At 36.4% G+C, this 26,719-nt stretch overlaps 4 protein-coding genes and 1 long non-coding RNA gene across 17 annotated transcripts; 4 read left to right on the forward strand and 1 right to left on the reverse strand.

Moving 5' to 3' along the window:
- Window positions 1-203: 203 nt before the first annotated feature.
- LOC124181116 lies at window positions 204-957 on the forward strand. The gene is made up of 2 exons (XR_006870381.1): window positions 204-509; window positions 655-957. It is a non-coding gene; the product is annotated as an uncharacterized LOC124181116 (long non-coding RNA).
- A 1,329-nt stretch (window positions 958-2,286) lies between these two features.
- LOC124181105 (wee1-like protein kinase) lies at window positions 2,287-9,747 on the forward strand. The gene is made up of 4 exons (XM_046567331.1): window positions 2,287-2,679; window positions 4,629-4,956; window positions 5,869-6,751; window positions 7,050-9,747. Exons 1-4 carry the CDS (start codon window positions 2,448-2,450, stop codon window positions 7,362-7,364), a joined length of 1,758 nt encoding a protein of 585 aa, XP_046423287.1. The 5' UTR covers window positions 2,287-2,447; the 3' UTR covers window positions 7,365-9,747.
- A 2,934-nt stretch (window positions 9,748-12,681) lies between these two features.
- On the forward strand, window positions 12,682-18,314 carry LOC124181103 (RNA-binding protein 27). 7 transcript variants are annotated; one of them, XM_046567328.1, is made up of 10 exons: window positions 12,682-12,871; window positions 14,011-14,129; window positions 14,320-14,608; window positions 14,720-14,884; window positions 14,996-15,357; window positions 15,440-15,688; window positions 15,963-16,490; window positions 16,641-17,425; window positions 17,585-17,875; window positions 17,942-18,314. In XM_046567328.1, exons 1-10 carry the CDS (start codon window positions 12,813-12,815, stop codon window positions 17,942-17,944), a joined length of 2,850 nt encoding a protein of 949 aa, XP_046423284.1. In that variant the 5' UTR covers window positions 12,682-12,812; the 3' UTR covers window positions 17,945-18,314. The 7 variants fall into 7 exon arrangements, with proteins under 7 accessions (XP_046423284.1, XP_046423278.1, XP_046423280.1 ...); XM_046567322.1 differs by having other exon boundaries at window positions 17,960-18,314; XM_046567324.1 differs by having other exon boundaries at window positions 15,963-16,478; window positions 17,960-18,314.
- A 1,242-nt stretch (window positions 18,315-19,556) lies between these two features.
- Window positions 19,557-23,871, reverse strand: LOC124181112 (sodium/bile acid cotransporter 7-like). 7 transcript variants are annotated; one of them, XM_046567348.1, is made up of 6 exons: window positions 23,290-23,871; window positions 22,557-22,589; window positions 22,071-22,297; window positions 21,686-21,829; window positions 21,287-21,536; window positions 19,557-21,204 (listed from the first exon to the last, which is right to left on the reverse strand). In XM_046567348.1, exons 1-6 carry the CDS (start codon window positions 23,300-23,302, stop codon window positions 20,960-20,962), a joined length of 912 nt encoding a protein of 303 aa, XP_046423304.1. In that variant the 5' UTR covers window positions 23,303-23,871; the 3' UTR covers window positions 19,557-20,959. The 7 variants fall into 7 exon arrangements, with proteins under 7 accessions (XP_046423304.1, XP_046423303.1, XP_046423302.1 ...); XM_046567347.1 differs by having other exon boundaries at window positions 22,557-22,723; window positions 23,550-23,870; XM_046567346.1 differs by having other exon boundaries at window positions 22,557-22,770; window positions 23,550-23,870.
- A 91-nt stretch (window positions 23,872-23,962) lies between these two features.
- On the forward strand, window positions 23,963-26,351 carry LOC124181110 (26S proteasome non-ATPase regulatory subunit 13). The gene is made up of 5 exons (XM_046567341.1): window positions 23,963-24,149; window positions 24,232-24,345; window positions 24,807-25,133; window positions 25,263-25,595; window positions 25,691-26,351. The coding sequence occupies exons 1-5, from the start codon at window positions 24,025-24,027 to the stop codon at window positions 25,956-25,958; spliced, it is 1,167 nt and encodes a 388-aa protein (XP_046423297.1). The 5' UTR covers window positions 23,963-24,024; the 3' UTR covers window positions 25,959-26,351.
- Window positions 26,352-26,719: the final 368 nt, after the last annotated feature.

Consider the following 26,719-nt stretch of genomic DNA (forward strand, 5'->3'; position numbering starts at 1 on the left):
GATGTAAATGTGTAAGCCCGCAATCTCTATAGCTATGTCGTAGAGGAAATTAATCATACAAAAATGTTTGTACAAATCGAGTCTTCCCCGCTTCAATTGCTGTATTAAATAATACATATTGTACGATTGCAGAATGGTTTATGTGAATAAGTACGTAGGTGATGAGAGCGTGGCATTAAAGCTGTGCTCATCGTCACTCCCCTCTAAGTCATGGGCTGGTGCTTTGTATGTATGTACATTGCGTATGGATATACGTGATGCCGTGTAGCATGTGCCGAATGCACGTCCGTCTGCCGCAAAGGGGCAGAATTGGGGGCGGTAAAGAGTGAGCAGGTGTGCCCGATGCGATGTTAACCTTGAAATGCCCAAACGACGCTACTACGACGATAATATTGTACTGTATCGACAATTAAATATTAGTTGGATTGACTTCAGGAAATACTTTTCTTACACTATTGATAATCCGTAATACGGTCATAATGTATGTATTCGGTTCGAATTTCAGTAAGGTAAGTGTACCAGTTATTGACTTGTTTGGACCAAATTATTGAACCTTTTATTTTCCAAAATTATAAATTTACGGCACCAATTGTTAATTTCTCGATGACCAAAACCAATTGCTCGAGAGTTAGAGACTGCAAATTTATTTTTTAGGTTATTTTGAAACTAAGGATCAAACAGATACAACCAAAAAAAGCCAATAATTGGGACAGAGCATGGGACAGAGTCAATAACTGAGACCTCGAATTTTTTAGAAGATGTAGGTACTACGTTAGAGGTTGGTCGTTGCAGCCCGGAAAGTTTAAAAGGACGATGCAGCTGTTGGGCGCCTTTACGACTGCTAAGCCTTCATGACATTAAAATTCGGTACAATCGTTTACTATATTTAGCAGTTATGTACGGAAATATTTTGGAAAATAACTTGCACTGCAATAAAAACCGAGACTTAAGTATATATATTCGGGCGACTGATCCTTGAGGTGGGCTTTTAAACTTTTCTTACAATAATTGTACGGGCTTATGTATGTGCAGAAGCACTATACAAGTCGAACTTGTCAATGATATAACTGCATTCTGATTAGGGTGAAATAATCTTATAGATTCAATTAGCCTACTTAACACCTAGGTATTTAAACTTTGAATGGAAAATTTATTAAAAAGATGAAACATTCGAATGTATAATAAGTGTACCCAAAAAAGTTTACCCACGACACGTAAGTAAAAGTGACTCGACGGAGAATTGTGAGCTAAATCAATATGCGATTTTGAATATTTTTTACATCACTCTTCACCTTCGAGAACCTTTTGAAAAGTGTTACGACGCAATTGTGCATAGATACGGCACATATAAGCGTCTGTAAGTGTGTGCGTTACGAATAGTGTGCACGTGCATTTCTCTTCTCGTCGTTTTTTTTTTACTATTTACTGCGATCACAGCAAGCACTAAAAATATACGAAGCTCCGCCTACTTGAACCCCTCCCGCGCGCCTTTCAGGAGAAAGGAAGATCTTACGACTTACGCATGCTACAGGTTGTAGCACAACGTAAACTGCAGCTGTCCCGGCTCGACGGGCCGAATTCTTTTATTGCCCGAGGCCCACGAGGTGGAAAACGGTAGATCTTCCTATTCTCCATCGTCGTTCGTTCCTCAACAAAGGCTATTTCCATGTGTGGAAATAGTATTATAAGGAATATAAAAGATGATGTATAATACATTCAGCGTTCTGTAGCAACTCCGGCCAACTTGTGCAGCTTGGCGAAAATTGTCGGAGTCGTCAATGATTCATTGAATTCAAGGCTGAATTCTAACCGAAAAATGTATAATAACAGGATAGACAAATCGAGGTTCAACAAGGATTATTTGCATTTAAAATCGGTTGAGACTAACGTACTTTACGTAAACGTAAATAAGCGATAGCAAATATAATTCGCTCTACGCAAGTGCAGCGAATAAAATCGACCGTAAATATGATTTTAGCTTAGAGCATACACCAATTTTAGTCAGCTAGGAGATTTTCTCCATTATGGAATATGGGGATGAGTTTTTTCGTACCAGGCGAATCGCGTCAGGAACAAAGATACCGCAACATCTTTTGTTGGGTCGGGATCATGTCGGAAACGGGATGCCCTAAGTCCCGAAAAATAAAAGACACAGATGACGCCACGGTTCGCAGTGCTTAGAGTGGGAATCCAATAGCGGTAAGGGTTACATTGACGTTATAGGGCGCCTGGTTTTAACGGCGATTCTGATTGGTCGGACTTCTCCTCCCCATGATGCACCGAGCCACCCGCCACAACGACGGAGCGTGGTACGAGTAATTGCATTTGAATGAACGTAAGGTGCTTGAATTAGAAGAACTAGTTGATTAGTGCCGGTTTGCGCGAAGTTATCAAAATATAACAGTGCCGAAACGATCCACGGTGCCCGATGGTGACAAGTTAAGACAATGGAGGTCTCTCAAAAGCTGAATTTCGACGCCTGCGACATCGAGGATGAGGAACTGAACATCAGCTGTCGCACGAACAGTTCGGGTTGTGATGTTGACGACGTGTTGAATTCCTCAGCAGATGATTTAGAATGCTCACCTTTCCATCAACCCAGGAAACTCTCGTTCAGTGCCGCAATGGAATGCGGCGATAATGACTCTATACAGAAAAGTCCGACAATCGCAGTAACAGGTTAGACAACAGTTTTCGTGAATATTTACAACGTTTCAAAGGCTGATCTTACCATCGTAAACTGTACAAGATTTTTTACTTGTAGTCTAGCACAAACGAGCCCAGCATTTAAAAATTCCTTACGCAACTTACCAGTATAATTGATGGGCGGATATAACTTTATATAAACTGCAAGCAACTTGTGACTTATACCTTTAGTAAAGATATGGTTGTCTTTGAAACGTTTAATGTATGAATTCATTGATTAAATAATTGTTGGACCAATTAATTCATACCTTTGTTATTATCACCCTCCATATTTATACTGTGAAGGGATATTTTGAACATCTTCTCAATTTCACAGTAACATATTCGCAATTGGTAAACTAGCTTTATGAGTTACGTAGTTGAACCAACTACATAATGAATGTCTTGAATTTGGTAGAAAAGAATTGATGAAAAAAATGATTGAGCCAATTTTTGCATACCCAAATACAATGCATAATTACGTAACGGCACAAAATACAGTGAACTTTTGATTACAATAAAAATTTGTCAAAGTATTACATGCTGTATGTTTTTATGACATATGAAATAAATTTATATGTTCTTAATTGAATTTTACAGTATGATAAAGCGTCACAAATGGAAACTGTTGAATATTTATTTTCGTTAACCCAGATGATAAAGCAATTTTTCTTGACTTAGTATCTTGACTCTTATAGCGAAATATATTACAAACTTCCTTGTTACGAATATCTATACCTATTCGTGTACCAAGGGCTGTGCACTGACTTTTCTAGTGATTGCAAGACGACAAAATACTAGTTCATAGTCTCTTGCTGTCGCTTGCCGTCTCTGCAATCTTATTGAGAGATTTCCTAGTGCAAAGCCCTTCGAACTATACAAAATTATCGAAACCATGTCAGTCCGTTACATTCAAAAGAAATACTTATGCTTAAATACAATACTGTAGATAGTGTAGGCAGCAACTCGTTGAATAATTCTCATACCTAAGCTGATCATTGAAATGTTCAAGATATGTCAAATTAAGTATCAAAAAAGTGGTAGGTCTCTAGCTTCTCGAAATACACTGCGTTATGCTAATAGTGCCGCTTCCCCGAATTTGTGCTGGAACGCTTCTCCCACCCATGGCCAAGTTATATAGCTCTTTCAATAATGCCGCACGCTAGGGGCAATGAGCTATTGTTTTCCTTGCCGTATTGCACCATAAGTGGAAGTACTGCTTTCTGCGGAAAGTTATTCCCCTACATGCCCATCACCGGCAATATTGCGAGAGCGGACTGTATTGAAATCTCGAAATTCTACCAGATCTTTATTCGGTCACTTGGTTCATCAGGTAGGGCTCGGATATTCGTTCTAAATCTTGATTGAGGAGACATTCAGGCATCTTTTGGCTCGACTATCTTTAATCTGTTACTGATAAAACTTAGCATTTCTCAGAAACCGAAAACACGACTCAGGCGTGTACAAACAGAATCTAGTTTTTATTAAAACCGTTGATATTCTCTATGGTTTGTTCAGATATTTTTTGGTACTTCAAGAATGTTTCATTTTCCATATACGGCTAAAGAAAAAGCTTAAAGTATGTACAGATAAGTTATGACCTGAAAATGTCCATTAAAAGATTATTTGAACTTCAGAAAGACACGAAATTCATTAATCATTACCGAAATGTTGTATTGGAGCTTTGTAATACGTTTCCTTGAAAAATATACATCAATTCGGAAGTGTGAACTTGATTCTCAGTATCGATTTGTTCGAATAAAGCATTGGACGAATTTGAAAACACTGCATATTCTGCAGCTCCCATATGTACAAAATAAATGAAAAAATAGGAAAAATGATTGTTCTGTATTATTAGTCAATGTCCTTGGAGAACTCACTTCAGTGGCTTAGTTTGGTTCATCAAGGAATCACACAAAATGCGATTTTTTTTGCTAATTCAGGTTCTAATGGAGTAAAAATACCTTCTCGAGAAGGAGGACCTGGCGAATCACCAATGGAATTGTCTAGCAGCCCACCTTACAAACGCGTTAGAGCACTACGGTTATTAGATTCACCTGCCACACCAAAAACTCTGATAGAAAAAAGTATCAACCATACTCCATTGCCTTCAAGATGCACTAGGCTTTTTCACCCAGAGAAACCACGAGCAGTGGCTTCGTGTTATCCGACAAAGTCTGATAAACCAACAGCTAATGTTAACCCTTTCACACCTAATGGAATGTTACTCACTGCCAGAAAAAGAACTCGGTCCAAGCGCAGTCTTAATGGGTGAGTATTTGAATATATTTATGTGCCCTAATATCTGTCAAAGTACTGGATTGTTTTTTACAAAAAGTGTTTAACATGTCATACAATAGACACTTGTTATTTTTGGTAATTCTTTATGTCATACCAGGCTACACAGTGGATCCCCTGTTTCCCTAAAAGTAACAAATTTTTTTTTCTTCCCCTATAAGCAATCTGAAACTAATGGTTTTCCCTAAATGTACCTTAAACCAGCCCCCCCCCCCAATTTTTGCTAGTGAGTTGCTTTTTATTCATAAACGCAAATGGGTTGAAAAAATCGATGTCATGCTTGAGAACAGTGTTTATACTTTCAACTTAACATAGTAACAAAAAAAGAATACATCGAATGTCAAAACTCTTATATTTCTCAAAACCATGATATTTATAGTTTAATTGAGTGTATCTACCTCTATGATAGTACAATCTATGAAATAGTGCACTCATCCCAAATTATTTTGTTCCTACATTTAGTTGGAAATCTAAACATTCTTCTCAAGCATCAATTGATTTTCCCAGTCCATTTTAGTTGATGAAACAAAAAAGGCAATCAAAAAACATTGATAATTTCAATGTACTTTACATTAAAAATTTCAACCACCCACGTTAATATTATCTTAAAATTTGTATATTCACAGAGAATTTTTTTTATATAATATGAATGTTTGTGGTGTAATTAAAAAAATTCCAAAACGACCAAAATAATAAACCATTTAGTATGTATCCAAGTTTGCTTTATTTGATCAGTTCTGTGAAAAAATACTGAAACTCTAATACCCCCCTATTTTTACAAAACTTTCTCCCATTTCCTTTAATATTGCCTGGCTTGAGCACAGTAAAGCCTGTCACGTACAAATTTGACTTTTGGCTCATATATAAATTTCTTCTCAAACACAGTTCTCCTGACATCCGAATTCCCAAGTTTGATCTTGTTGATTCAGAGGACTCGGACAATGAAGTAGCACAACCAACGAAGCGTGTTGCGCTCCATGCATCAAACATATCTAGGTACCACCAAGAGTTCCATGAACTCGAACTAATCGGTATTGGGGAGTTCGGCTCTGTATACAAATGTATCAATAGACTAGACGGCTGCATCTATGCAGTAAAGAAGAGCATTAAACCTGTAGCTGGAAGTGTAAACGAAAAGAATGCTCTGAACGAAGTATACGCCCATGCCGTACTTGGCAAGCATCAGCACGTAGTGCGCTACTACTCTGCATGGGCTGAAGATAACCATATGATCATTCAAAACGAGTACTGCAATGGTGGGAGTTTGGCTGATGCCATTTCTAATCTTCCAGCCGATAAGAGGCACTTGTCGGAAGCCGAAATGCGCCAACTTTTGTTGCATGTTGCAGAAGGCCTTAGATACATACATTCTATGCAATTAGTTCACATGGATATTAAGCCTGGAAATATTTTTATTTCAAAAGAAAAGAGGCTCCATACCGTTAATTATGATTCTGCTGATGACGGGTTTGATGAGGAAGAGACCGTCGAAGAAGAAATAACTTATAAAATTGGAGATTTGGGTCACGTCACTTCAATTAGTAACCCGCAAGTTGAAGAAGGCGACTGCAGATATCTTCCAGCAGAAATTCTTCATGAAGACTTTACTCATTTACCTAAGGCTGATATTTTTGCATTGGGTTTAACAGTTTATGAAGCTGGAGGTGGGGGTGCTTTGCCTAAAAATGGTCCCGAATGGCATGAAATTAGGAATGGAAACCTCAAGGAGCTACCACATTATAGTAGAGATCTGAACGAATTATTAAAGGTAATTGAACATTCTTACGTTTAGACTGAACAGTGTGCAAATTGCTTAACTGAATTGCAAATTGGAAATTTTCAACACTCCAACATTATGCTTGATTTTCCAATATTTCCTTAAATTAGTTGCAAAATTAGATTACTTATTATACACTGTTTTCAATTTAGATTTCCTTTTCAGACTTGTATATATAAATATACCGTTTTCATTTTAATCTGAATGTAGTGCATTGTCTCATTGTACCAGAGTGAAGATCGTATGTTTCTTGTATATTAGTTCACACTGTATCAATTTTATTCTTCAGCTGATGATTCATCCAAAACCAGAGATGCGACCATCTGCAGTATCGTTAATTCAAAACAGAGTTTTATCCCCATTTGGGAATAAGACCAAAGCTCAACTACGGCGGGAGCTAAATGCTGAGAAACTTAAAAATGAAATCCTGATGAAGCAACTTCAAGAAGCTGCCAAGTGCCTAAAAACTATTGCACCCAACATGGGTGCTATCAATCTCTCTACAAATTTTGGGGGATATAGATTGAGGCCGACAACAACCAGAACCTCTTCACGGGCAGTTGGCAAAAAGGTTAATCGTAGTAATAGTACGACAAATTTTTGATGGTTATTCATGAAAGAAAAGTCAATGCAAGCTTTGAAGCAAGCATGGCATCAGATGGTGCCTTGATATTGTGATATCCAAGTAACTTTAGTAAGTAAGTGAAATAAAATGAATTTTTAACCCAAAATAATTAGTATGCAGAGTTGAAATCATAATGTGCCACTAACTAAGGACGAATATATTGCTTGTCAAAATTAATCACTTCAATGTCAAGGCTTAATTTATAATAAAAATAATTTGAACAGGTCAGACTGTATTTTATATTCTATAATTCTCAATTTTGCACCTTAAACATTCTCCTGTTGTTGTCGATGTCACCTCTAAGGTCTCAGCAAAATACATCCATTTTGTTCAACTTTATTCTACACACGTGTATCAAGTAAAATGGATTAATTTGATGAAATATGTATTTCTTTATTTTTCTCAGTAGGCCGAGGTACAGAGTTAAACGAACATTGAATGAATATGTGTCTGGCAATGCTGCGTCCTTATATTCCTAACTCCATTTAACTCGCGACAATTTGACTCTGCATACGATGTTACAACGTAATAAATGTACTCAAAAAACAGTTTGTTGATTGAGTTACCCAGGAGCTAGAGTATTTTCTTTTCTAAATTATTTTGTCAATTTTTTTATAAGTGCACTTTTCAGTATGCCTTGAATATCGCATCATAAATATACATATATATGTAGAAATATATAAATATTATATGAAGTAAATAATACGTTGACGTAATTAGAAAGCAGAATTTCATTCCCATTTTCTAGTTAAGCTTGGAATGGTGAATGTGAAGTTTACGCTTTCTGCTCATTTACAATGTAGGTCATTTTTTTTATAGAAAAGTAAACCAGTTAACTTTGGCAGTAACACATTTACCCCAGTTTTGAGTTACCTGGGAAATACGGAAAAATATGCGATGTATCCAGACAATAAATCGTAGCTGTGAACCTTTTTTATAATGCTGAAGGTGTCTGGCTACAAGAATTAATATAATTACCCATGTTTCGACTAATAACTGTTCATTTCTTGCAGGATTTACATTAATCCGTTATCATTAATTTTTTATCTAATTTTCATTTAAGCTTAAACAATAACTAAACCTTGGTGTAGCATGAAATATCCAAGGAAATTATGCAGCTACAATACTCTCCCAATTTCCCAGGTGTCTTTGTATTTATATCTACAGCATACAGAGCTGCTGCTGTACATTTGTCATTTACACTTCAATCGGAATTATTAAAATTCATTTCGATGTTTTTCTCTAATATTGTTAGTATTAAAAGTTAACAAAAGTTCTCATAGTTTCCAATGAATTCATCAACTTGAAATGCATTAATTATGATTATGCGAAATTGTGTTCTAGTTATCAGATATAATGCATGACATTTTTTTTCTTGCTAAATTTGAAAATTTGCCACGATAAAATTAATTTCAATATTGCAAATTTTCAAGTTCAGAAATCAATAGTCATTTTCATAAGTCACGAAAATATCGGTAAGTCTGTGACAAAGCAAACTTTAACCAGAATGAAAGTTTGTTGATTTTCAGAACACACTAACGTCTATACCATTGTGACATCGTTTTTATATTGTAGTTACTTGTGCCGTTATGTAGATAATTGTTAAGCAGTGTGACCAGAGGTACAGCATCGTTAGAACATTGGAATCATTCTTACTGTGCCCAACAGATTGGTGTATGTGATGGAAGGTTTCTCACATTAGTCTGTGATTTTACTTTAAATAGTAAAAACGAACTTGGAGTGTGTTTTACAACCATTATTTTTTTAATTGTATTTTGCTTATATGAGCACGGCCTGTTTTGTAAGCTATGTACTAATTGCGTAATGTAGTTATTATCTGTAAACTGTCATTATTTTCATTATATCATACCGTGAATCGATATACATGTATCTAGTGATAAAATTTTATAATTTTTGGTATTTACAATGTAAGTCCAAATAATAAGCGATTGTTGCATGTAATTTTAACTTGAAAGTATTTTATAATTAACCATATATGATAGATAATTAAGAAAAAAAGTACATTTAATTCGAATAATTGATAAAATATAAGATAGTTTAATCTTACATCAAGAATAATTACAGACTAAGAATCAATTGACTGACAATTTACATACATATAAGATTAATTTAGTGATGTGTATTGTCCTAACATAATTTAAATTTTATTTATCACGATAACTATCTACATATGTTATAATACTTGAGTACTTGTGACATCGCATCAATGTTTCTATGTAATTTCGAAATATATCTTTACGAATAGCAGTGGACTTATCGATCTTGGGGAAGCCTGCAACCAATCATGCTTCGGTGCAAAAGGAACACTAGCGACGCTTGTGGTGAAATTTTTTAGTGGGCGGATTCTATCAATTCACCCATTTGAGTTCCTCCTCATATGCGTTGATTTCATACTCTAATTCATATGTAGTCTTCAAGAATAATTTTTTTTTTCAACTGAATTACATTAACAGCAAAATGTTTATTTTCCCTTGATAAATTATTCAAATTCTTCCGATTTATCTGATGTTAATTTTTTTTTAATTTGCATTGAAATATTTATTCAAGTCTTTAAAATGGAATTATCACATATAATTAAACTATTACAATAATTTTAATAAATTAAATACATTTAGTTTCGTTTCGTTACATTTAAATTATTATGAATTGAAAATTGAAGTTATAACTATCATAATTGTTGCTGAACGCGTATGCGTGATTAGACAAGGATAGAGAAGCGATATGCAGCTTTCTCTTTCTATTGCGCTATCACATTCACCAACGGACAACCTCCGTACTCCCGCGGTCTATTCTTATTACAATAGAGATGTCTATGCTTTCTATACACGGAGATAGTGCTCTTTACCTCTGCCCTCCATTACGCCAACTTCATCGCCAGTTATTAAGTACGTTTATACGGTGCTGTTATTCCGGTTGTAATATGGCTGACATAACAAAATAGGATTTCAAAATGTGTAAATCCATTATTTCCGATCTAATACGCCATTTACAAGCATTTTTAAATCCGGTATTACTACGTCAGCCATAGTAAAATCGGATTAACAACGCCATGTAAACGTATCATAATCACAATTCGTATAGAATGAAACTCGCAATTTTGTTTGAACTGAAAACAAGATAGCCGAAAAGGGAAGACATTAAGGAATATTAATATGCCTTATGTGGTGTTTTCTATTTACCGCTCTCTGGTTTTCTAGTCTATTGACAGACGCGGAACTGTAATCTATAATATGTAGTACATACATACAATAATATTCATTAATACCTTATACATATAATCTTCCAGCTATCTTATTTTCCGTCCGAACGAAAATGCAAATTTGATTCTATACGAATTTTGTGACAATAATTGGCGCTGCAGCCATAGACTGCGGTCCTAATTAGAAAGAGAAAGCAACAGCGGAAGTTCTACCTCTCACTTTAATCGGTGCTAATCAGGGTAAGAAGACAGTTGAAACTCGGTTGAAAATAATTAGTGAACCCAATATGCACCGGTTAACCACTTATTACGATATAAAACGACGTATCATGAACAATAAGGTTCGGAAATTTCTTTAATTATCTAAAATTTTACGCTACTGCGTGTGGCGCCAAATCAAACTATCTTTATCGTTATTGTTCAGATTTGTACCTGCACCGTAGGGTGCCAAATTATCCGCTCTCGACCTTTCTTTGAATATCGTTTCTAGAATCAGTCGAGTTCACATCGTACAAGTGTTAAACGAATTAATATCTAATGAACATGATTTTCCATCTATATAAATTTTTATTATATGAATATTCGCAGGGCATTTGAATGGCTGTTACGCATTCGTGTTCATTATGAGTATGTATGTACGTTCTTGAGCCTCGTCAAAAGGGTGTTCTATTTTGCTGCGGGCTTCGACGACTTCAAGGCAGACTTCAAGGGCGTCCCATTTTACCCCGTTGTCCCTAAGAATACTTAGTTATTTATTTATTCAGGTGGCATAGCACACAAGAAAAGCACATTACACAAAGGGGAGTCTCCGGCAAAACCCCGTACCGATTCGAAAAACAGTGCTAATTACTTTTTTACCTTGTAATTGATTCGAAAAAAAGTGTCAATTACTTTCCTAATTTGTAATTTATTAGTGAGTAAGTCGAGTTGATCTGTTTGGATGCTAAACATTCTTCTTCTTCCCAGTGGCTATTCCCCAATGATGCTAAACATTCTTTCAAGTTAAGACTTAAAACTGTGCATATACTACTGAAGATAGTTAGTCATGCCATCAACCTCGCGTAAACTGCAGCCGAAGTGATGAGAGAGCAAGATATATACCTGGATGTTTATTAGGGTATGTTCCGATATACACTGCGAGCACTGTAAGGTGTGACGTCAATTTAGTATACTGCGAAGCCGTTTATACTTATATAGCTATACTGGTTACTGTTTAAAACGGAACACAGTACGGTATACTGTGATCGACATTTTTTGGCGTTACTTTCATTTCATACATAATATTTGTTTCATACTACAATAAACAGAATTTCTTCAAATTTTACATTTTTGTTTTGAACGGCCGGTATTTTTAAATGACAATATTCAATAATAATAATTATCAATAATGGAAGCTGTTAAATTTCTGAACGCTGTTGATCACGTGATCAACGCGCACTGAGAGCACCTTACCCCGAAGAGAGCAAAGGCACTGAGAGCACCTTACCCCGAAAACACCAGTGTTCACAGTAGAAAAATGACGACGACTTATGACGTCATATATTTCCCTAGGATACTGCGACTGTATACTGTCAGTCTATGGCCGTGTTCGTAAATTGACTGACAGAACTGAAAATTCCCTAGGACAGAGTCAGAGCTATTCACGAACTTGGAAGCGCAAAAGAGATGAAAGATTGCTGACAGTACTGTCAGTCAATTTTCGAACACGGCCTATAACGGAACGAATTTCTCCCCAGTAAGAGCACCGAACAGTGCTCGCAGTGTATATCGGAACATACCCTTAGTCTGGACAGGCTGAGAGAAAACGTATCAAGCCAATGAGACGAAGAGCGCGAGAGATTCAGTCTTAAACCTTCTACCTCTCTCTCTCTCTCTCTCTCTCTCTTTCTCTTACTCCTCCGCCACTCTTTCTGTACACGCAAAGCTATCTCCAGTATAGTATATGCTCAGAAGAGTTGGTAAAATTTCACCTCAAGATAGTTTTGAGAAAAGACAACAGGCAGCGAACGAATTTTAAGCATTACCGACATCTATTAATTTTTACAAGTGTGGTCGGCCATCTGTGTCAGCGTTTATGCGTAGTGTAGCGAGATTTCATAATGGCGACCATCTCTACTCAAGAGAGCACGCATTCCCGCCGAGAAATCGAGTAATTTTGGTGGTTTTTTCGCAATTTCTATGTGGTTAACGTCGCGCATCTAACGATAATGATCATAGAGAACCCTGATCAGTTTAAGGCGTGGCTCACTGCTGTCCTGGAGCCGCTGTAAGTAGGCCAGCTTGTCTCATTGTAGATTTATGTGTGTGTGAAACTGATATCGTCGATGAGTGTACATGTGGTATACCACCGTACCTGTATGAGGGGTGATAATTACATGTGTTGTGTCCAGCGCTTCCATCTGACCCCCGAGACCCCCTAGTGCGACCGCAGTTTTGCTCTTCAATAATCCTTTAAAATATCAAGAAACTTCTGTGCTTGAGGATGATATCGGTTACTCCAATCAAAATTGCATACTTCTCTCATCTCTTACAAATTTTTCACACATCTCTTCGCTGAGTTTACTTCTCATTTTGCAAATTCCTACTAATGTTTTCACTTCTACTAACCGTGTGCCAAATTTTATCTCATTCAACCTACATCAATTTGACACCTACCTTATGGTGCTATAATCGTGATGAAGCCACAGTAATATGCTTTTTATCGCAATCCTGACATTATCGTCTGTTTCATACCCAAGTACAAATGGACAATACAATGGACATTTTGTCCAACTTTACTTTTGGGTAATCAAACTTAGTTGCTTTATTGTCTCTGTAAAAAACGTTCTGGCACATAATCATTTGATCCGGAGATGGGTATCGTGATTAAGCTAAATAGATCACCTATAAACCATACCATGAGGTGTGATTTTGATAAAAAATTTTAAATGCAGTAATATTACAATATCCTGAAATATATGTCGTGTACTACGACAAGATATTATCCCTAATGGACCTATGTGATAACACATTTTAGCATTCCCAAAGCATTAGCACAACATAGAATGGAACAAGTTGACTTTAGTTTCTTATTTATAAGAAAATAGTTCCTTGTAACCAATTTACGAATCTACGACATTGCGAATGAAAGATGGTGATATTAACAAACATTCAAGCAATTAAAGATTTGAACTAAAGATATTATTTCAACTCATCAAAATTAAAAGGCATAGATTCACATCATATTTTTATTAACACCTATCTTAGGATAGAGGTGATTATTTCCTATTATATTTCAAGCTGAGAATCTAATGCTTGTATAATTGCCTAGTGTATGAATGTTATTGCTACTTAAGATACATACAAGCATTTGGGGTTTCATGAATATTAGATATATCGATCAATGTATGTACGGTCTTTGTATAGATGCGATGCAGATCCTGCTGCCCTGGCAAAGTATGTCTATGCTCTAGTCAAGAAAGACAAAACACTGGAAGAGTTGCGTGGCGGCATGGTTGAACAGTTGGATGTATTTTTACAACAAGGTATATTTACATTCTTATTTTTTTCTTTTTTGAGATAAGTTCATGCTCCATGGGTATGCTTCAATACAAATTGGTAAAAAAGGATTTCTACTTACACTGAGTTAGATTATTTAACAAAGATGTGCTTTATTACCACAGGCATTCTACAATTCATAAAATTTAATGTAACATGTGTCTTTTTGCCTCACAGAAACAAAGAATTTCGTTGAACTTTTATTCAAAACCTTGGAGACACAAGAGTACGTATTACCTCCCCCAAAAGGAGCACCTGAGGGTGGTGGAACACCACCTAGTATAAACCCACCACCTCCTGTTGAAAAGCAAGTCGAGATTATTATTCCCCCGCCTCCACCTACTGGTAGCCCTCCACAACCGGCTCAAGTGAATGGAGCTACCCCTGCAATAGTAATTAAAAGAGAAACTAGAAAATCTGACTCTGAGAAAGATGTACAAGAAAAAGAGAAGCGATCGCGAAGCAGGTATGCTTCACAGTTATACATTTGCCTTTATTCTGTTACATTAGAACCTACTCATACACCTTTTGTGACGAAATTTCTATATTACTATACTTTCACGTTTTTTCCACAAAGAAGCGGAAGGATAAGATCAAGAACAAGATCGCGGTCACGGTCCTGGGAACGAGACCGAAGGCGATCTAGGAGCCGAGAACACATCCGCCGAGACAGAGAGCGTGACAGAAGCCGTCCTTGGAGAAACAAATCACCACCTCCTAACACCAGGAGGCACGATAGGAGGTAAATATATTTTTTACTTACTGGATAACTAGAAAAATTCCTACTCACGTGTCAACTCATTGAAATAATTATTCAATCTAATATCTCCAAAATATATTATATCAATTGTAGGCGCACAAGAAGCCGCAGTACATCACCATTACGTTCACGTATTCGCGATGGTCCTGACACTCGTGATCATAGAGCTCGGTTCCGAAACAGATCTCCTACACCTCTTAGATCTCGATCTAGATCACGGTCTACAGATCGTAAGAAAGTCGATAGATCTGAAAGAAATGAAGCTGCGCGAGTAGAGAGAGGGGATGGAAGTCCTGGTGGTGGAACTCCAACACAAGACAGTAATCACGGGGATGTAGACATGAGACTTTCTACCACCAGTCAATCTATCCAAAGTGTTGTAGCTGTAGGTGCTAATCCACCAAATAGTCAATCTGGTACTCTTCAACCCAAGAGACGGTGTAGAGATTTCGATGGTATGTTTGACCTTCTACGTTTCGTCAATCAAATAATTCTTGACACTTAATAACTCACGAATCCTAATGATGTTTATTTCAGAGAAGGGATACTGCATGAGAGGAGATCTCTGTCCGTATGATCATGGTACTGACCCAGTAGTTTTGGAGGACGTTGCTTTGAGTCGTGTATTAAATTTTGGGCCTCACGGACCTCAAGCCCCAGGCACGGTACCTGTTTCCTCTGTACCTGAACCTCCTCCAGGACCAAATGGCAATGCTCCACCTCCCCACTTACCGCTTGCCAGTCTACCGCCACCGCATCTGCGAAATCAGCATCATTCTAATATGGGTAATTATTGAATAGACTCATTACTGTCCTATGCTCTCTCCCCAAGGACAGAAAAAGGAGGTTCGATAATATCGAAGATTTCATATCATCCAGCAGTCTTCGGGGTGTTTACAGACTCTTAGATGCCTAGAATATTTCCAGGTTTATAACTTCTAAGGTAAACTGTTATGAAAATGCGTTTTGGAACGGAATATCTGTGGACACCCTGATAACAACCGCGAGATACACCAATGGCTTTCATATAAAGGCATATGCAATAAATGAGTTATGATAGTTGCATTTGCAGAATATAATCCAGATGCTCCAAGTATGGAACCCCGCATGCCATGGGGTCGACATCCGCCACCAGGTCCAGGAATATATGGCCGTGGACAGCGTGAACTTATCAGTGTACCTGTCATACCGCATTCAAATCCGAGTGAGATGCCACATACACCAAATAATCCATTAAAGCGTAAGCAGGCGTTTGACTTCAATCGCCTTGGACCGAAACAACGAGTTGTACATAATCCAGCTAATTGTTCTCTTGAATTGAAAAAAGTTCCACGCAGTTTGAATAACATTACTCAGTTAAATAATCACTTTTCACGTTTCGGAAAAATTGTTAATATACAAGTAAATTTCGGTGGTGACCCTGAGGCGGCATTAGTCACCTTCCAGATACCATCTGAAGCAAAAGCTGCCTATCGAAGTACAGAAGCAGTTTTGAATAATAGATTTATCAAGGTCTTTTGGCACAACAATGTTAACAATAATTCAACTAGTGGAGCCATTGAAAACGTACCTCCAGGTGAGAAAAACGGTAAATAATTCTCATTTACTACCACAGTATTTTTTGTTCCAAATTATTGATGCTTTGACCTCATTTGGTAAACGTAGAAGAAAAACATTATTTAATACCACAAAAAACAGTCTAGATATAATCATTTCATTTTTTTGTCAAATGGAGCAGGAAGTCGTCCATCTGTTAAAGAGAGGCTAGGCGCTACAATTAACCAACCGATAAAAACTGAAGAAAATGAATATGTTCCCACTCGTCGTGCAACAGAAGAGCCAGTGACGCCAACTGTGATACCTGTGTCACCAAAAGCACCTCCCATACCATCTAGAGAAGACAAAGTATTGGCTATAAAAAAATCTCAAGAAATGTTAGCGGCCAAGGAAACGTTAAAAAAGAAACAGGAGGAAAAACGGAAGGAAGCTATAAAACTGACTGCAGATCTGCGCAAGAGAAAGCAGGAATTACTTGATAAACAACTTGTTGAAATTCGATCTTTAATAGAACGAGCTGAGAAGAATCCAGACCAAAAAGATGCAATTATGGTAACGATCAAAACTATGCAGCAATCCATTGACAGCTTACGGAAAGATTTGGCCACCAATGGTCAAGTGGGAGCGAATAAGTCTCAAATAAAAACCAGGGAACAAACTCAAAAAGAAATATTAGATGCTGAATTGGATCTAATGACTGCTCAACAAGAGGGTCAGGATCCAGGTGAATTACAAAAGAGATTAAATGATTTGAAAGCACAGGCTGCAGCATTAGGGTTGAATGCAGGACTTGGTGTGGGAAGAGGCGCTAGGCCAACGAAGGTGACACGAGGAAGTCACGTTTTATCTTATCGGGGGAGAGGACGAGGTAGTTTTGCTCATGTTTCTGTCGACCATAGACCAACAAGCCTCCTCATTTCTGGATATGAAAGTGAGGAGAAGGAAGAAGTTTTAGCGCATTTTCAAGTGAGTGCAATCTGATCTGCATGAAAGGCAAGATCATCGTATTAGAATCTGTTCAATATTTCTTGGATGGTCATTTGTTTTTTTTTTTAATTGAAGCACGATTTATAGCTTATGTCATCCGAAGGACATAGAATGAATGTATATGTCATGTTGTTTCAGCAATATGGTGAAATAGTTAATCAAATGGTGGATGATGCTACACCTTCCATCGTCATCAATTTCAAATCAAGAAAAGAGGCAGAAGTAGCACTGGTAAAGGGACGCACGTTTCAGGACAGATTATTGTCTGTGACCTGGGTAACCGGACACCACCTACATCGCGGAGGTGGAGGAAATGCCAATAGCAATATACCCCAACCAGCTCGTTCAGAACAAGCCCCAGCAACAGCGGATGAGGAACTTGAATTAGAAGTGCGTACTTTGTCGAATCTGAACATTTCCGATGACAATGTAAGATTATTGTCAAATTTTAGTTAGATTTTTCTACAATCTGGATAAATATTTTTGAAACTCAAGTGAGGATATGGGTTCCAGGGAGCTGCAGAAGCTTTACTTCTGGAGGAAAACGAAGAGGAGGAAGACGAGGATGGAGAGCCTCGCAGTTGGAGACGATAGCAGCGTCAATGTCCTCTGTGACGCGATGTCCATACTAGCTATAGTCACAGCGGGGCTATATGGAAGAATCAGTGTCGTTTACCACTCGCACGATCACTGGACAGAGTTTTGATGTAATCGATGACTTGGTTTTGGATGAACAAAATATCAGGCTCCAGACATTATTGAGTGTTATACTATTTGTTATATTAAATATGCTGTGTGCACCATTACAGTATCAATGATTACTGTATCGCAGCCGTACCCAAATAGACTACCACTACACGAGTTTTCAGAAAAAAAATAACCAAAATTATCCCATTATTTGTAGAATAAAATCGCTATGTTTTGTATGGGAAACTCTAAATGGTGTTATAATTTCATATAATTTCTTCGCTTTAACCTCCCCATTAATGGTTATGGGGCTTTGAGTTGTGATCAAGAGGATAAGTCACCATGTACTTGGATCTTTCGTCTGTACTCATCGTCACAACATTATGAATTAGAACTTTAATAATATTTGTTGAATTTATATTTCATGGTTGACTTCGTAATGCGGTCTGTGTTCATATGTGATGTCTTATTTCCGAGATGTTAAATACCTAGTACAGTAGTTGAGGTAAGGTACGGATTAAAGGTGAGCATATTGTAAATATTAAGTTGATTAAAAAAACAAAACGACTATTTTTTTTCGTTTAAAATGCCAAATTCAATAGTTGCAGTAAGGTCAACTAAGATGCCTGTTAAAATATGAGCCCTTGTTATTAATATTTAGAGATTCCTCATCCCAATTTCTCAATTCCCATTCATTTAACATGGAAAAATTTTTTTTTGTTATTTCTGAATGTTATAATTCACCAATGGGTGAAAATACCGGAATACTTAATACTTCTTTTTTTAGAGGATTGAACGCTCTACAATAAAGATCCGCAGTCATATAATAAATCTTCTCATTAAAATATTATTCTATGTCAAAGCTGAACTTGTATAAAATTGTACATTTTTTTCTTGATTAACAGTAAAACTATCAGACCTCACAAAATGTTATGGAATCTTCTCTATGGAGCATTTCTAGTGTCATTAAATAATTTACAAACTCAATAGTCAAAAACTGTTAAATTTTATCTATAATCATCTTTGACATTGAATAAGTTTTGAACAAGTAGATTTATCATATGACTGCGTATCTTTTTTAACAGGCATCTTATTTCACTTTACAACAAATATTGAATGTATGACTTTGAGAATAAAATAAATGGTCAATTTTCTGCGTCCCCTAATAAATAAAATGTAGGTTAGAGATATAATTTATTTTTCAAATTTAGAACTATATAATTCAAAAAATATCACAAGGAGATTTACGGCTAAAGTTAAATATTTTACCTTATTGATTCATTACCTAGTTACTAAAACATACCTGTATTTATCGTGTATATTCCAAGATTCTAAACTTTCAATTAGTTTTGCTTCTAAGGGTATATAGTGCTTTGAAATTCTTTATAAGTCAGGATCTTGTGAAACAGATACTGTAGGTCGATTTTACAGTTCCTTCGAGATTTATGTTGAAAAAGGTAATTTCCCACCTCTGTGTCATGATTTATTTACAAATTAGCTTAGTAGTAAAACCACGGTTTTATGGACCTCAAAATTCACCATTTCCCAATTATAATAGCTCCACAGAGAAACCCACTGAAGAAGAATATCACAAAATTTTGCTTTCACTTGCCGCTCAATAATCTAGTTTACAAAGATCCTTGGTTAATGATCGTCACTAAGTACATAATTAGTTTACGCTTATAGAATATAATAATAAGATATAAACTAGAAAATTCTCAAAATTGCGAACACGACTTCGGAATAAGTAGTATTAATAAATTTTCGCACCATTGTCCAAATTGTACATGCTATAAATTTATGAGAACTTTATAAACTCATTTTCCCAAATCACATACTTGACCTCTAATAGCATTCAGTTATGAGAAATTATGACCTTCAAGATTTCTATATCTGCAAAAATGAATTTTAGGAAGCCATTGCTTTGGAATGATCATTTTAGGAGTAAAGTTCTCTTGTATGTAATACAAATGTATTTATATGTATTTTAGATATATTTTAGCAAGTCCTCTCCCCAAGAAGAAACTTCACTTTCACGCAGAACTTTCGATATGCGATACCAGATTTTGCACCAATATCCCGTGAATGAGTGTGTATTATACATATTTTAACAAGACTACTGCTTGCTAAAGTGCTAATTTAACAAAAAACTGAATTGCATCCGTCTTAAAGAAAAAAAAACAAAAAAAAAAAAAATACATTGGATCGTTAAATAAGGAGTACCTAAATAAGTTCAGTAAAACTGCCCTTGAAATGCTAAAGCTTGCTAAAATTCATTTTTCCAGATACAGATATCTTGGATCAGTGACGACTTACTGATTCAGCTTTGTTAAAATACTGAAGAAACAAAGCTTCATAACAAATAGGCTATATTGTAAAGACTTATAAAACTGTTATACCGAAGATGCTAAACATTGGCGCACTAAGTTCTATATCCGAAAAAATAGTACATGCAAAATTATTTGGAACTAAGAGAATAAGTCTTACGATACATAATCAATTCTTGTTGTTATGGTTTTAGGCTTTCGGAAGTTTGTCATTAATTTAATCTTTGCCAATTGATCGCACTATACTCCGGTATAACACACTATAAGTGAAACAATTATTAGCTGGTCAAGACTAATTTTACACTATGAACTTGAAAACTTTAACTATTTGTATACGAGTTATAATATTATTGATAAACACGTTGCTCTTCGGCAAGGATCAGAGTCTGCCTGGGACTAAATCGTATGCTACTGGTTGCAGCGGTTGTGGGATAATACGGATCTGCAATGTCGGAAAGGAAGCCACCTTTGTATCGAATCTTCTACTTTTCATTGGACGTCAGGGTGCGACCCAGTTCGCCAAAAGACTTCCAAGCAAAAGTTGTGCAACCGGTAAAACTGAGAGTGGCAAAGTAATGGAAGGTCCATGAGCTGATCCGTGATATGCACCTCTCAAAAGCCATCCTCCAAGTCCAACAGACTTGTGAGTTGTCGTGAACAAGGCTGCCAGCAGAATCTTGCGGGATAACCAACGTGAACATAGCACCCAACAAAGCCAGGCAACAATGAGTTGTTCTACACAGGCTGAAATCCATTATCAATACTACTATATTATTAATGTCATAAGATAATTAAATTGTTTTCAAGTATTTCAGAAGATGATCACCGATCAAAATGCAGAGCAGTATGTCAACTGCCTGAAGAGATGATGCATCAGCCGACAGAGCATCACAGAACCAGTGATATGCAGTTAATAACAACAATCCCTGTGGAACCCAGGCAGTTCGAGGTCCATCACAGATTTTCAACTTAGTGGTAACTGGCTGTAAAATACCACCGACACCTAAAGGTATCAAGGTGCTTAATAATAGTTCTCTGACATTGATGCCAACAAAAGGTGCAGTTGATGCACCCAGCTGAAACATTAGAAAGGAATTTATTTCATCCCTTTAACAAAAGGCGAGCAGAGATGATGAAAAATATTTCATTATATCTGTTAATCTGTTTTGATAGAGCTGCAAGCAGATTATCATTGACTTCTCCAAAATAGATCACACTATCTCACCATTATGTACAGCAAGAATGGGGATAGAAATAATCCGACGAAATATGATGTCAATGTTGTAACTATACTCGTTGGTAGATCTGCATCTGCCAATCGGCTCAGTACAAGACCTGTACTAAATGGAGGTGGCATACAATACAACACCTGAAACGAGTTTTTTTAATATACTAATCGTTTAAACTTACATAAACAAGTGGAGATCGTACATATGCTTCGAAATGGAATGTCTTTTAACGATTGATATGTCTCACATGTACACCTACAGATATATTTTGACTGATCCAAGGGCACTGGTTTCATGTGCTACTATCTATTTAATCTGCGTAGCAGATGATATGGGAAGCCCTAAATCGATCAGAATCCACCTTTAGTATACTCAAATTACCTCCATTCCCTTAAGGAGCCAAATGTTGACCCCAACGTATGTTAATAGACACGTTCCAACTCTGATCAATAGAGGCATCAAAATATACACAAAACAGATCACGAAAATCTGAAGGTAGCCGTTACTTAGCGCTGTGTAGAGCGAAAGTGGACTGAAGGATAGTCCAGCTTCTAAGTAAGTTAAAGGCACAGCAAAATACCAAATTGCCAGGTTCCCATTCATTACCCCTGCAATAAATACACCAATTTTATTTCCTACTTGAGAATTCTTTTATCTGTAAATGAGTTTATTGATAGAAGTAACGCAATGGCTATCAGACGCTAGATCGGCGCATCATAAAACTAGCATATAATCAGTTCTCAGTAAACACTTATTGTGTCTTTGTAATTTGTAGGAAATTCCACATAGTTGTATGCATAAACCTGCTAGTTCAGTGAAATTAATTTATTGACAACGTAAATAATTACTGCAAGTGGTAACACTTACCGTTTACACCTCCAAAGTCAGGTCTTACTGATGCTATTAGCATACAGATTAATAACAATGCAAAGAAACGATATCGAAATACCAGTTTGTTTCTATTTTCAGATTTACTCATTATCGTATATTGTATTATATCTTGCGCAGAGTTCTGAGTTCAACTCTTGAGACCCCTGTGTATATATAGTTTATCTCTGATTCAAAACTTTTTAATCCCATTCTGCTAGGATATGTGAAAATTGATTAAAATCACAAAAGTATAGTATTCAAAAAAACCATGCGAGAGTTGATTACTCCCTAATTTTTCTCATTCCTTATAATTCCCAGCCTATCAGATCTTACTACCTGTGCAAGTATGTAGCATAGTTAGGTTCCTCAGAAATTATAGCACTGTTTGAATGCAAATATGAACTTGAAATTATTATTATTGATGGATGCTGCTGAAAATAAATATAATAAGTCATTCACAAATCCACTTCTATTTACTAGTGCTTCTATTAATGTTCGCTGAAAATCATGCGCTTTGTGTCATTGTGATAAAGACTAAGCTTTGCATATAATAATGTAGTTGAAATTTTAAAAAACAGAACTTCTTAAGTATTTTAGCTTTTTTGCAAAACTACAGTAGTATCTAATAGCTAAAGGTGTATAATAAAATGGAAATAGGATGAATATGAAATGAAATAATAAAGATAACAACGAGATGTTTTTAATAGAACCTTACAATTATATTACTTACAAGAAATGCTCATTTTATAATACACACACTACTTATGAATAGCAAGTTGTAAGTAAATACAATAGTTATTGCAAGCATGATATTATTGACAATTAAATATCCTATTATTAATAATAATCATAATGATCATTGTTATTAGCTGTTAATGAATTAGAGTGCATAATAGCAACGCCAAGTCGATAGTACGAAATCTACCAGAGAAATCCTACGTAAAAATATACAATTTTTCAACAAATCAATGAGTGGTTCTGCTCGTGTACCGTGTCATATACAGGTAGCAGAGATGAGTGTCAAACTCGCATGACCGGTTGTACAGTTTTAAATCGAGCAGACGACCCAAGGGCAATATTCAATGCGTTTTTATAAACCAGTGTCTGTCAACCGATACTACCTGCAGATTTAAAAATATGGACCACAGGGCAAATAATTATGAGCGTTTTCTATTATGGCCGAAAAATAGTAGAAATAAATGACATCGTGAACGACAATTTACCGCACATACGTATTACATATATTACAAATTCGCGATTAATTGAAATCGCTTTGCTTCCCGTATAGCATTGCTCTAAATTCCGATCAATTGTCCGCAACTAACGACCAACGGCCTTATATCGAAATCAGTGGTCGAAATGCGACTACAATCGAACCTCGCACTGACGGCAGCTGCTAGAGTTGTGCTACGTGAATTGACGCCGCAAACGCCAGTTCTGAATTGTCGGGTCACTGTTGTTGAACATGGCGGCTGCAGTTGCTCCGAGTACTACAAAGGATGTCACATCATATTTATCCCAAAAACAAAACGTCCCCGATAAGGATTTATCGTCGGAATGGGCGCAGCTGGAAGAACTATACAACAAAAAGTATGTTAACCTGAACTTTTCATATGGCCTCGATGAATGTTGTGAAATAATTTTAACCTCCCATCATTCCGGTGACTTGCAGGCTTTGGCATCAGCTCACGTTGAAGTTGGAAACCTTCGTAAAACATCCTGCCCTACAGAAAGGCGATAATCTTGTACAACTGTACAATCATTTTTTGTCAACTTTCGAAAATAAGTAAGTATTAACATTATTGACGATGTTACAACAGGGTTGGAACATAACCTCACATTAGGGCATCGGTTAATACCGTTACTTTTATTGTTAATTAATCATACTTTTTCCTCAACCACATCACTATCAATAACCTTATTTTTTCTATTCACGTACATATCGGATGGAAACATAATATGAACTACATAGTATTATTGTAAGAGAGTACAGTTAAAATCTTATTTAAAATCTAATCATCAAATTTAAATAATAATGTTGGTAAAAAAAGCAAATGTCTAAACTTCTTATTTATGTTCAGAGCAAGTTATTTCGGTTTTTGATATGACCATGTGAATTTTACAATGCTTGTGATAATTTGGTTTCATTAACTGAAACAGGTAATTGATATCAAAATTCATCAATTCACTCTTCGTTATTCCCTCATGCAAAAAGCAGCTTTAATTTTCCTTTTTTATTCTATGCAGGATTAATCCATTATCGTTGGTTGAAATCTTGGCACATGTAATTCAGCAATTTCCGGATAAGCAAGAGGCTATAACATTCTTAGAGAAAACAGAATCAAAAATAAAAAACAACAATGAAGCAGTTGCTTTGTGCAAAGTTCTAAGTGGACAGATTTTGCTGGACAAGCTTAATGATCAGGACAGAGCAAAGAAGGTCATTGAAGAGGTCGAGTTGATGCTCGACAATGCCGATGGAATTACAACTGTGCATGGCAGATTTTATCTCCTCGCAAGTAGACTATATAGACTACAAGGAAAACACGCGGAATATTATCGTACAGCCCTTAGGTGAGTGTGTTTGTTTGAGATACGATGTCGACATTGTTAGCCCAGAATATGCAAATCCATTATTGAGCCATTTACTTTAATCGTATTGAAAACAATTTTGGAAACTGAAACTTTTTATTATATTTACAGGTATCTTGGTTGCATTGACCTTGACACCTTAAGTAAGCAAGAGCAAGAACAACATGCCTTTTTTCTTGGGCTTGCAGCACTTCTAGGAGAGGGTGTTTATAACCTTGGAGAGCTTTTGGCTCATCCTGTATTAGAGTCTTTGAAGGGTACCTCCAATGCTTGGTTGGTAGATCTACTTCAAGCGTTTAATGCTGGGAATATTGCGGCCCTAGAAAAAACAAAGCCACAGTGGAGTAAAGTAGCTGATTTAGCTGCACAGGAATTGAAGCTCAGACAGAAGATTTCCCTCTTGTGTCTAATGGAGATGACGTTCAAACGGCAAGCTAATAATCGGTAAAATAATAAATACAAACCTATTTTATATTTTAATCAGTCTTAACTGAATTATTCATGCACCATTTAATTTCAATTCTTATTCTAATTATTAGGCAGCTGACGTTTGCTGAAATCTCACATGAGACTCGATTGCCTATTGGCGAAGTTGAACTTCTCGTTATGAAAGCATTGGCTCAGGGTTTGGTTCGTGGCGCTATTGATCAGGTAGCTGCCACAGTGAACATGACTTGGGTACAGCCACGAGTATTGGATCGTGGACAGATAGCTGGAATGGTACAGCGGCTAGAGGGATGGTGCAAAGATGTCAATTCAATGGAACGTCTTCTTGAAACTCGGGCATCCGAGATTCTTACTCTCTAATGTTGTGTCCCAAACTAGGACCGTGTTCAATGAAACAATGCAGTTTAGTAATTTGAAATTTGTTGAAACACACTGCGTAATTTTAACAGTATGTAATCCAGTTTTTCATCGACTTATTGCAAAAGGCATTTCTTTGTTATACCATATTTTCTTAGGACTACCCTAGGTAGGTATATTTTTTGCATGTCTCATTTCGGTCACTGGAACCTAATACTGGCGTATAATAATTATCAAACCAAATTCAAGCTTAACAGACGCCTTATAAATGAATCACAGATTGAATGCGGTGTCATGTAAGTAACTATAAAATAATGTGTAAGTTAACGAAAAAAAGGAAAGAATATCGTGATGTGGAATGATGGAACTAATAAAATTTCAACCTCGTCATTATGATTTTGACTTTCACATAACATATTTTTGCTAGGTACTGGTTGTGCTGTTTAGTATTACATACAGTATCAGTGAATCATTATCAAACTTAGATTCAGTATTTAATAGATGTACCGCGGATATGCGGCCTAAAAGCGAAACTACTGACTCAATCGCAAATCGGAAAAATTTTGTCGAGAGGGCCTAGCTGACGAATGAGTAGGTTGGCCATGTCGCAAAAACCAAGAATAATAGCGTAGTGTCAAATATTTTAAATTAGCATTTTTAGATCATAGCTTTCTGTGGATATAGATATTTAGCTTAGAGCATACCTATAAGTAAAATAACGATCACACTTGCCGCAAACTTCAGACTCCGTAGCTCGTCCGGAT

The sequence above is a fragment of the Neodiprion fabricii genome, chromosome 4 (genome assembly GCF_021155785.1).
Source record: "Neodiprion fabricii isolate iyNeoFabr1 chromosome 4, iyNeoFabr1.1, whole genome shotgun sequence".
NCBI classification, from domain to species: Eukaryota; Metazoa; Arthropoda; class Insecta; order Hymenoptera; family Diprionidae; genus Neodiprion; species Neodiprion fabricii.

What these genes read in the sequence shown, in the direction of transcription:
- LOC124181105 (XM_046567331.1), top strand. Translation starts at nt 2,448, where the DNA reads ATGGAGGTCTCTCAAAAGCTGAATTTCGACGCCTGCGACATCGAGGAT. An exon ending in TCCAAGCGCAGTCTTAATGG is followed by an intron (nt 4,957 to 5,868) that starts GTGAGTATTTGA and finishes TCTCAAACACAG; the next exon opens with TTCTCCTGACATCCGAATTC. An exon ending in ATCTGAACGAATTATTAAAG is followed by an intron (nt 6,752 to 7,049) that starts GTAATTGAACAT and finishes TTTATTCTTCAG; the next exon opens with CTGATGATTCATCCAAAACC.
- LOC124181103 (XM_046567322.1), top strand. Translation starts at nt 12,813, where the DNA reads ATGATCATAGAGAACCCTGATCAGTTTAAGGCGTGGCTCACTGCTGTC. An exon ending in TCAGCATCATTCTAATATGG is followed by an intron (nt 15,689 to 15,962) that starts GTAATTATTGAA and finishes GAGTTATGATAG; the next exon opens with TTGCATTTGCAGAATATAAT. An exon ending in ACCTCCAGGTGAGAAAAACG is followed by an intron (nt 16,491 to 16,640) that starts GTAAATAATTCT and finishes CAAATGGAGCAG; the next exon opens with GAAGTCGTCCATCTGTTAAA.
- LOC124181112 (XM_046567347.1), bottom strand. Translation starts at nt 22,668, where the DNA reads ATGAGTAAATCTGAAAATAGAAACAAACTGGTATTTCGATATCGTTTC. An exon ending in TGACTTTGGAGGTGTAAACG is followed by an intron (nt 22,298 to 22,556) that starts GTAAGTGTTACC and finishes TATTTATTGCAG; the next exon opens with GGGTAATGAATGGGAACCTG. An exon ending in ACTGCTCTGCATTTTGATCG is followed by an intron (nt 21,205 to 21,286) that starts GTGATCATCTTC and finishes AATGGATTTCAG; the next exon opens with CCTGTGTAGAACAACTCATT.
- LOC124181110 (XM_046567341.1), top strand. Translation starts at nt 24,025, where the DNA reads ATGGCGGCTGCAGTTGCTCCGAGTACTACAAAGGATGTCACATCATAT. An exon ending in GAAGAACTATACAACAAAAA is followed by an intron (nt 24,150 to 24,231) that starts GTATGTTAACCT and finishes GGTGACTTGCAG; the next exon opens with GCTTTGGCATCAGCTCACGT. An exon ending in TTGTCAACTTTCGAAAATAA is followed by an intron (nt 24,346 to 24,806) that starts GTAAGTATTAAC and finishes TATTCTATGCAG; the next exon opens with GATTAATCCATTATCGTTGG.